At 37.3% G+C, this 10,832-nt stretch overlaps 1 protein-coding gene across 9 annotated transcripts in view; it reads right to left on the bottom strand.

Moving 5' to 3' along the window:
* Positions 1-3,419: 3,419 nt before the first annotated feature.
* Positions 3,420-10,832, bottom strand: part of ELAVL4 (ELAV like RNA binding protein 4) — a 92,631-nt gene continuing 85,218 nt past the window's right edge. For 5 of the 9 annotated variants that reach the window (XM_039885698.1, XM_039885674.1, XM_039885647.1 and 2 more), the window contains exons 6-7: positions 9,407-9,445; positions 3,435-6,370 (exon numbers count right to left, since the gene is read on the bottom strand). In XM_039885698.1, coding sequence (XP_039741632.1) covers positions 6,043-6,370; positions 9,407-9,445 — 367 coding nt within the window. In that variant the 3' untranslated portion in view covers positions 3,435-6,042. Of the gene's footprint in view, positions 6,413-9,406; positions 9,446-10,832 lie in introns of all 9 variants that reach the window. The other 4 variants (XM_039885665.1, XM_039885656.1, XM_039885689.1 and 1 more) reach the window with 3 other exon arrangements.

Raw genomic sequence — 10,832 nt, 5'->3', positions numbered from 1 at the left:
ATTTGCTTGTAAACCAATGTTATGGATCTGTTTTTCCATTAAAGATTTGGGGAGGGTCCAGACACTTTGCATTAATGTAATTTCCCATGTCCCTTACATAACAGGACTCATCTCTACCTTTAATTGAGGTGAGGACTGCTCGGTAATTCTTTTGGCTCTAATTATGAGATAATTATAGCCAGGGTGGTAAAACTGGGGGCTTTGGAGTCAAACAGGCCTGGGTTTGAGTTCTGTTTTCACCACCTACTCATTTGCACAAGCCACCAAATCTGAGTCTCTTTTTGCTCAGTATGAAAGGAGGGTACCCCTCACTGACTTGGCAGAGCGACTGAATGCTTGTAGAGTGTCTAGCATATTTGAAAAGACTTAATAAATGCTACTGCTCTTTCTAGAAAAAATTTATTAAATCTCAAGAACTTTGCTGGAAACTGTTTAAAATAATTACATGGCATCCTGAAGTGGCTTGTGAGTCCATTTTGCATTTGAACCACTAGTAGATTAAGCTAGACTTGTATTGCAAAGCCTTCTAGTAATTAACCTGGGGTTGGGTGATTTTAAGCCAGTTTTCATTCTGCTGTGGAAACAAAAAAGATGAGACTGGAGAAATGCTATTCCTTTAATTGAAGGAACACTTTTATGTTCTCAGGTCTATTTTAATCTTAAGTGCCGATTATGCATCATTCTCTCCTGTTAACAGACACTTCTGTAAGTGATCTGTACGGAGAGAAATATGATTCTTACATAAATACTGTACCATGAGAAATTATCTTATTACCTAATATGCCAAAAAACTAATAAGATAAGGGAACGGTATGTGTCATTTTTGGACAATATTAAAACTTGATTTTAGCTCGTAGAAAATAAAAGATAATTTCATTTTATTATTCTCTTTTCCAGGTAGAACAAAGGCAGTGAAGGGTGTAAGGATATTATACAGCTGTGTTCCGTGAGCTCTTGCTAAGGTTGTGGAATAAATCCAGGCAGGATGGCCTCAAATTTAGATTTTAATGACTTTTCCGTTTAGAAAACACATTCTTGCTGTTAATACTATCTTAAAAGGTATGATTTTCAAATTTGCAGGTGAAGTAAAAATGCCATTTTCTATTCAATTATACAAATGCTTGCCTCTGTGTGTTTGCACATTTAAATCTGTTAAGGAACACATGTGTAGTATATACAGAAAGCAAGGGCAAACAAAAATAAGAACTGAAAGTTCCTGAATCATCTATGACAAAAAGCAATTAAATACCAAATCTTGACAAGGTTAAGGTAGCCAGACTCAAATACCAACTGAATAGGGGCCCAAGACTTTGTGAATTTCAAATGTACTTTTAAATGTTGTTCTTTGAGGTTTAAATGTTTTATTTACAAATGAACAAATAATGATTGAGACTGCTGAAAGAAATTTAAACAGAACCTGAGTTGATAAAAATTTCTGGCTGTAACTATCATTTGGTTAGTGTTTGATCTTTGGTAATAGATGTGAGTGTTTTTGATGTTGGTGGTGATGATGTGGGATGGTTAGACACAGGCATGTGGCTTTTGTACTCTTCTCTTCCTATCACCTTGACAGAAATAACACCAAGTAAAGGTCTTCAGCCTTTTCTGGCATGCAATTTTTCATCCGAACAAACATAATGTACAGAGGACCTAAAAGAAATTTAATAATCTCTGCATTCTTGTAATTTGTTAGATCTTTCTCACAAACAGCTACAGAAACTATATAGTATTTACCTGGAGATCTAAGATAACAGGCTTACACTTGCAGCCAGATGAACATTTTATTAGATGTTAGGCAGACACATTGTGCTAATGTTGGGGAGTGTTGCCAAAATAATATAAGTAGACTGTCTTTCTGTAGATATTTTTAAGACCTATTTAAAAATATTTAAATCTTATAGATTTTTGTGAAACTTCCACGATAGGTCTGGAGGTTGGGGAATGAACTTCATTGAACTTGTAGGATTCTTCCAACTTCTCATATTACAAAATAATGTATCCATTCACTTAACTGCACTAAAATGACACCTTTAAGGAGCAGGGATGGTGATAATTGGTGGTAACTATTATAGGTTTGGTAGCAATATTTTTAGACCCTCTATACATGTTTGTGAAGCTCTGTTATTCCTGCGGGCAACTACTAGTTTGAATGCCCAGTTTTCTTCAGAAAAGCAACATAGGGCTTGTCTGTAAGATAAAACTAAAATAAAAACCTGTAAGTTCAACTATATGAAGTTTAGGCTCACTTGGAGATTTAATATTTAGCTTGGTTAATTAAATCCCATTCTTTGCCCTGAATTTAATTATCCCAACCATTGAGGTAATTTAATATAATAATAAAAAGGGGGCTAATGAGAAATGGAAGAGAATCTGACTATACCTTCATCTGCCTCATCGAGGGTATTTCCGCTTCAAGTGTCAGTTTATGGATAGTGATGTTTTATGGGGTATTATGAATTTTCAATTAGTGAGAAAATGAAAATGAAAGACAGACAGTAGATCATCAATGAATGATTTTATCAGGAAATCACTAAAAAGCTCATCTGTAAAGTTCAGGGCATATTTTACTATGACTTCATGATACCTTAGACAGTTTCCCCCCTAGGTTGAACTTAAATCACGTTCTTTATACTATGAATAAATCCTTGGCTAGAGTTCCTATTCAAAGATAAGAAAGTCCAAATATGCTGCTTCTAAGCAAAAATGAGTGCTAGAATAAAAAGGTGACCTTTCTTGTTTAGCTGTCACTTTTAGTACAAACGGTCTGTCTCCTTAATATTGCTCAAGCTTTGCCTCTCATGCTGAGATGCTGTGCCATAGCCTCAGCCTCAGATTTGAATCCCAGCTGGAAACTTGCTAGTTATTTCAAGTTACTTAATCTCATTGAGCCTCAGTATTATCATCTGTGAAATGAGGATAGTGCTATCTACTTCTCCCAGATTGCCGGTGAACAAAGTGAGAGCATGTAGAGGACACCACACAATTGATGCTCTGAAAATGGTGACTGTCTTTCTTCGGAACAAGTCACAAGTATGCTTATAAATGAATAAAAGGCACTAACGTATCATGATGCCAAACATAATGCCAAATGTGCCAGCTTGTTATCAACTAGGGCAGTGTTCCTCACACTCTGAAGGACCAGTAATTCACCTGAGGCTCTGATTAAGTATAAATTCACATTCTGCCTGAGATTCTGCCTTTTAACAACTCTCAGATGGTGCTGATGCTGCTGGTTGGAGACTACTCTTTTAGTAGTATGGAAATAGGGCAATGACTTTTGAATACTGAGTTGACTTTACAACTTAGCAAAACAAAATTTTACTCTACCTTCTTGTTTGTTTGCTTGTTTAATGATAAAAAATATTGGGGGAATCTGAAAGTGCTACAGAAAAAAGTTTGAATGAACACATTTAAAAATCTGGGAAGCTCAAATCCATTCTACACACTTTCATTTATTGTCTGGACAGATAAAGTACAAATAATTCAAACACAACAGAATTATGGGAAAAAAACATTTACAATACTTTCCCTCAGAAATCATCTAAACTAGCAAGGTTAACATGAAGTCATTCATTATAACTAAAGTATACAACTGCCTGGTCCTAAGATTTTTTTTCCTTTTTTTTCCCCCCCAAGTGTGAACACATTATAGAGAAGAGATTTTGGCATGCCTTTCCCACTAATGCTTAGCAAATGCATCAAAAACTTTGCCAGCAAACTGCATTCATTCATAGCAGATGATGTAAAAAGGTTTCCCTGAATGTTGAACGAGTGTTCTCTGAACTGAAATCTGGTGGTTTTTTTTTTTTTCCAAAACCAAAATGAGGAAAAAAAAACCAGAAAAAAAATTTAAAGGAGGAGTCTATGATGCAGCCTTGGTTTTCGTTACCTGTCTACACTACGACGACTACTACAAAGTTTGCCTCTTCAGTGTGAAAACAACAGTTCTGTCTACATGCACTTAGTGGGTTCAGCATGGGAAAAAACGCACAAAATAAGCACAAGTTATAAATAACCATAACGTTTTATTACCATTAAGACTAAACTTGTATTGAAAAGATTTTATATAACAAGACAAGAAAAGCAATAGCAAATTTAACTATCAACTAGATTATGCATAGCGAGTAACTGTTTCTATTACCCAGGGAAGAGCATGAACCCTTGTATTTTTTGTTTTGTTTTTGTTTTAAATATATAACCGTACAAAGCACAAACATACTAAAATGCTCAGTGCACTGGACGTGGGAGAATGCTCCCTCAGTCATTTTGTTCCCTTAGCTCTGTTTTGTTTTCCCCAATCTGAATTACATTAAAATAAAGACCCAGTTGTTTTTATTTTTCTACTGTGCAGTAAGAAAAAATATTCACAACAAACATGACAATATATCAAACAATAGTTCTACACAAGTTACCTTGATACCTCTTTAACTGTCACTTAAATATCATAAGAAAACATTTTAAGACATATACAAACAAAACTAGCCAAGTGTTACAACTTATAATAAATTAACCCAAAGAAAAAATAACTTTATATATATATATTTATATTGTATATACACATACACACACAACAGAATGACACAATAATATGCTTCTTCCCATAGTTTAAGTAAACAAATAAGTAGTCTAGCCAATCTAGCTATATTTGATCTCGGCCATAGGCATCATCACATCAGCGATTAAATAAATAAGTGTTTCAAGCAACATAAACAGTGTTTCAAATGTACCAACACAGCCCAATTCTATCAGCATGGGCTACAAAGTGAATTTGAAAATTCCTTAATGAATTGAAAGCAAATGTATCTTTTGTTTTCCTCTCCTAAACACATTACATTTAACTATGATACTAAGATATGTAAATAATTTCGTAGCACCTACTGCTCAAACTAAGGAAGTTTTAGATCAAAAGGAAAATTAATCTTTTAAATTTTTGTTCTGCTGACATCCCATACTGATGACTTAAAGAAAAACTGTCTTTCAACTCATCTCCTTGCTTTTGGGTTTTGACTGTGGGGAACTGTGGTACCCTGGGTAGAACGAACACTCCTTTCCCCTAGTAATTAATAATTTTATTATTATTACATGCTATGAAAAGATATGAAGATCATCTGTTTATAGCCCATCCTTCAAAAAACAGTCTACGAATCCAGTTTAAAACACACATCTTGATCTCTAAAAAGTTACCAGTGCAGTATGAACGCGACAAAGTTGTCAATTTCCCCTAAATTAGCCAGTCAAAATATTTTTTTCTCAAATCCAGATTCTCTTGTAAAAATTCTTTATATTTTATAAAAATAGATTTTTCTTGAAACCCATTTTCAGCAAAGAGACCACCTCTTTGGCAACAATGTTAATGTTATTAAATTGTTAATGTCATCAGGTATCCCCCTGGCCCCCATCCCCTAACAGAAGACTGTTTTAGTTCACATGATATAAAAGAAAAAAGGAAAAATAAAAAAATTTGCAAAAGTTTTTTTTCATTTTTGCAATTTTTATTATTCCTCTTTAATTTGCGTGGGGGTTTTTTACCAATCTGATTGGATCAACATTTTGACAAAAAAAGAAGAATCTTTTTTCTTTCTTTGAATACCATTACTTTGTAAAAATTGTTTTATTTTTATTATTTTTTTTTGTTTTTTGTTTTTCTTCTTCAAATGAGCGAATGGTCATCTTAAAAAGACCCACCTTCAAGGAAGGTAGTAAAGTTAGCTGGCTGGGTAAAAATCCCTGCACATCGCTATCTATGTATATTATATTCAACAACGACAGCTATGAAAGAACATTCAATGCATCAAAGATATTTTTTTGTTTTTTTTTTTTCTTTTTTTCTAAGCATTATAAAATCCTTTCCTGGTACACCTCAGGATAACCCAATGTTTTAATACTTAGGCAACACTGGCTTATAAAGTCCATGGTTGAATATAAGCCTTGAAAAGTTTGTTTCTCTCTCTTTTGTGTGTGTGTATGCATGTGTGTGTGTGCACGCGTGTGTTTTGTTCGTATATATTTATATATATATTTTAATAATTAAGGATGGGATATTCAGGATTTGTGGGCTTTGTTGGTTTTAAAGGAAACTTGCAACACTCGGTCTCCCAGGCGGTACCCGTTGAGGCTGGCGATGGCCATGGCGGCCTCATCATAGTTGGTCATGGTGACAAAGCCGAATCCCTTGCACTTGTTGGTATTGAAGTCACGGATGACCTTGACGTTGTTCACTGCCCCAAAGGGGCCGAAGAGCTGCCAGAGGACACTCTCATCGGAATCAGGGGACAGGTTGTAGACAAAGATACACCAGCCTGTTCCTGTGTGACCAGGGATGTTCATTCCCACAAGGCTTGTCATCCCGTCAATGGTGATTGGGGAGAACCTGGGGGGACAAGCAGAAGGGGGGACTGGTCCAGACATCAGTCTGACCAAGGATAACACAGAGATGCACAGACACAGACACGGGGCAGAGGGCTGAGTGAGTGTTTGCAGGAGAGTCTTCAGGGTTTAAAAAACAAAATGCAAAAACTAATAATGTCTGTGGTATCTCCTCTGATGGGAATGGCTAGACTGGCTAAGGCACTTATATGCCAAGAGAAAGGCCTGAGTCAATTCCTAAAAACCACAAGGAACTTGCAGAACAAGGCTCTATCGTAGTTCTATCACAGTATGTGTTCATAGGGTATCCCACCCTGACCATTATCCTCCCTCCTCACAATAGACAGTGAGCTTTAGGGGAAAAGGGCTCCATTTCTTTCATTCTGTTGCTCTACTTATTTATTCAGTGGACCACAAATGGGAATCTCACAGACATAGCGACACAAAGAAAACACTCAAAAAATATTTATTGATTGAATAAGTGAATAACATTGGCAGATGTCAATACTTGGGAAATTTTATTTTTTAAGGCAGATTAGGGGATGGCTTTAGAAGTGCTCAAGTCTACCATCTTTGCAGTCCCTTCACTTAATGGTTGTCAAAGATCTCTTGATATTACTGAGGATGGAGACAACGTGAGAATGAACAGACATGTCTTGTTGTTAATCAGATGGGTGGCTCATGTTTAATTTAGCATTTATTCAAGAGTTCCAAAAAAAAAAAAACCCCAAGTAATAATAATAAATATGTATCACTCCTTGATGCTATATTATCTGGAATTCATTTCTAAGCATCACAGAAGCAAGATTTCAAGTGGTTTGTGCATTTATATATCTTGAATCACTATACATTGGAAAGGCAGAAAACTGTTATTTGCCCTATTACAACTACTTTTGTATTTGGCTTCAAAATCTCAGTTTTTATGTAATCTTGAAAAGAAAAATAACCCTTCAGATTCTATTCACTGTCTGATAAAATATATCCATGTGTGATTCATGATGGATGCATCAGATGAAACAATTAGATTGTCAGTGCCTACAGCAGAAAAATATTTGTTAACATTTTGTTTTATACCAAACTTATACATGGATTTTGACCCTATACACTGACTAGTATCTTGCTTTTCATTTTTTATTTTTTATTTTTTTTTCCTGCAGCAGGGATAGGAGAAGGCGAGGAAGCAAAAATTGAGAAAAAGAATGGGGTAAAGTATCATCTAGGGCTGTTTTAAAAATATGCACATATTCCTGGAGATTTGAAAGTCCTATGAAAGAAAAGTTCTGTATCTTGAATTTAGATAATCAAATGGCTGCTGAAGATATGCTAAACATAACAACTCAATCGACATTTTTTTTTTTTGTATTATTCACTAAGTCAACCTCCTCCTCTCTTGCTTAAAAACAAATAACAAGACGAACCAAAAAACATCATTGTACAGATACTTAAAAGGAAAAATCCATGTTTAATTGTTATGTGCATTATTTCTGAAGACTGTTTTCTCAACCTTTTCTCCTCTGGGTGAACTGACCCCTTTCAGTTTATAAGTAGAGAACAGTTAAGTATTTGTGTTATGACCAAAGTCAGGGTCAGCAAAGAGGTTTCAATTCTAGTTGGTAATGGTTACCTGGAGCACTTTGGTAGGAAAGATTCTGGGTCCAAATCTGGTTTTCATAGGAAAAGAGAATGAATGCTCTTATCAAGTAGTGATGTTTACTGTGTAGTGGGCACTAGAGAAGGTGGCAGCATGCATGCATGCAGCTGCTGTGTCTTCCCTGGCCTCACCTATGTATAAGCATCTCTCTCTTCATAATATTTGGTGCTACTTCACTTAGAGAGGAGCAAGGCTAGGGAAACAGAGCTGGAAAAGATGTAAAATGCATGGGGACAGGCAATCCGTGTGCTAGACATGTGGAGATAATTCACTCCCTGGTACCGGGCTGGAGATTTGAGAGGCTGGTGCTCTGATAGTGGAGTCTGCAGTCAAGTTACTTCCTCCACTGTGTGCCTGTTTCCAGGGTCGGGGTACTTACCATGCATGGCCAAGGGGTAAAAGAACTGCCTCGTACAGGGGGCACGATGTAGACTATGAAAGACCACATCTCCTGCCTTGACTGTAGGAAGGGGAATTAAAGTTTGCAGCTCTACTGAGCAGGATGATGAAGAAGCTATGTCCCTACCAGCTCAGTGGAGCTTTTCAAAAGCACATTGGGGAATCTCATGGACACAGTGACATAATGTACTCAACTTCCTGAGATTCAGCTTTGAGACTAGATCTGGACCCTTGTGACTACATTCAGAGAGCCCCAAAAGCCTTGACACTATTTGAACCCCCGACCTGACAAACAGGCTTTTAAGTGAACAAAACAGCAAGTTTAAAACACACATACAAAGATAATCAAGGGAGGATTTATAATAACTGTTAAAACCTGTAACAAAAAAACCCTGGTTGAGGTGCACACAGATACACGTCATTCTCAGGCTGTGCCCTGAAAAGCACATTGGATGGAGGCAGGGGAAGCACAAGGCAGAAGGTCATCCACGCATTTATTCATGCTTTGGCCAGGGCTGGTAGTCCAAAATCTAATTTTTCCACTGACAATCATAAGATTGTCAACCATGATTAGCAAAATGTTCTAATTTTGATTTGCTGGAATCTGCCCTCTTAACTGAATCTTGGCATTGCTAATGCAAAACAGTTGCTCTGCAAGTTTGCAAAATCAGCTGGCAGAGTCAGAGCTTTCCCACTCAGGGGGAGCCGCTCGGAGGACCAGATTATCAAGAGCTTGGTAGCTGTGGCACCTGAACCATAGGAGAAGCCCACCTGCAAATAAAAGAAAAAGTGAAACACACAAACACACTTTGTGTGCCCTAAAAGAAACAAAACCAACTGAGGTCTGAAATTAAAATTAAGAATTTGACATGCTGGTGGAAGAAAAAGGAAGAATTAAAAAAAAAAGTAAAGTTAGTGAATTAAAAAAAAAAATTCTAGCCCCAGTCTGTGCCAACACGGACATCTGGCAATCTGTGGAGTTTTAATTACCTCTTTACGCCATAGGCCATATTAAGCAAATTGTCCAGCCTGCAAAGAGAAGGAGGGTCTCTGGGTTAATGCCTCACAGATGGCAAGATCGCTCAATGGAACTATTAATAAGAATGCTCCATTTTCAAAGAAGAAAAGCTCGACAACTTTCCCCAATGCTTAGGAGTCTATCCACCAGTAGTTCCCCCCTTCCCTGCCTCCTGTTACAAGTAATTCATGTTCAGGTCAGTGATAGAGTTTAAAGCAAGTGTCTGATGAATCTCCCTTTCTTTCAAGGTTTGAATTAATCCCACTGCCCCCCACCTCTCAGAACATTCGTGTGTATTTTATTTTATACTGTGTGTAGACCTGTTATAAAGAGGCAGCCTCTTAAGTTGTTCGCATTTTATTATAATTAAACTTGTGAATAAAGGTCTCTGCTCCAGATTAACAGTCTGTGCACACACACCGTGCACACCAGACGAGTCTTTTCTCTTAGCCTAGCTACATTAACTAACTCTCCTTACCACACACATCTTTAAGGGGTGGGAGGAGTTTGGGGGTTAAGATTTTAAAAAATTAGCGTACTATTCACAACCTGAAAGCACCTCCCAGCAAACCGCCATTATGTTATAATCTCCCTCAAGCTTAGTATCTTACTTGGGGACAAGCTATCCACGCCATGGGGAAGTAGTAACCATAGTTTCCACCATTAGAAGCCTGCTGGAAAGGCTTTTTACATAAATACTGCATGTGCTCTCACACAAAATAAAAATTAGATGACTTGGACTCTTCATGAAATCATTAACCGTTTCAATTCATGGGGCATGGGAGGATGTGACGGAGGCTGTTTTTTTCTTCTTACTGCGGCCAGATGGAAGGGCTGACTATCTTCCCATGTGATGTTTGAAAAGGAGAAGAACCTTTTCATGAAAGGGAAGTTGGGACATGGGTGGAATGAAATAATTATTTAGAATTATTATGGGTAGGTCAAGAATATTCTTATCACTTGCATGATAGAGTCCAGTCAAGGTCAGACTGCCTTCATGGAGAGAAAGCTGCCTTTGGGAAGTGACCCAGGAGAAAGAAGATGCCCCACTGCACCAGAGCTTCCTGAGGGGTGAGTACTTGAAGGGACACTAATAAGGCTCAGACAAAATCCTCCTCCTTGTCTCCCCACAGTCTGATGACTTAATAGTCAAAGTAAACCCAAAAGTGCATACCCCAGTGTCCCTAACCTAGCAGTCACCTGCAGAAGAAAGAGGAGGACAGGCCAACCCATTCTCTTTGGCAAGGACCTGCCTCCTGACTCTTTTCTTTGACTTTATTAAAACCACTGCCTTACCCTTAAGTCGAAGCTGCTGGTCACATCTGTGATTAACTCTTGTTGAAACTGAACCATCTTATTTGGTTAAATGCAGAAATTTTGTTTCAACCAAAGAATCTG

This window comes from Pteropus medius, unplaced genomic scaffold (genome assembly GCF_902729225.1).
Source record: "Pteropus medius unplaced genomic scaffold, Ma_sr-lr_union100, whole genome shotgun sequence".
Classification (NCBI taxonomy): Eukaryota; Metazoa; Chordata; class Mammalia; order Chiroptera; family Pteropodidae; genus Pteropus; species Pteropus medius.
Note: the sequence above shows the minus strand (reverse complement) of the source record. Positions and strands in the feature narration are given on the sequence as shown.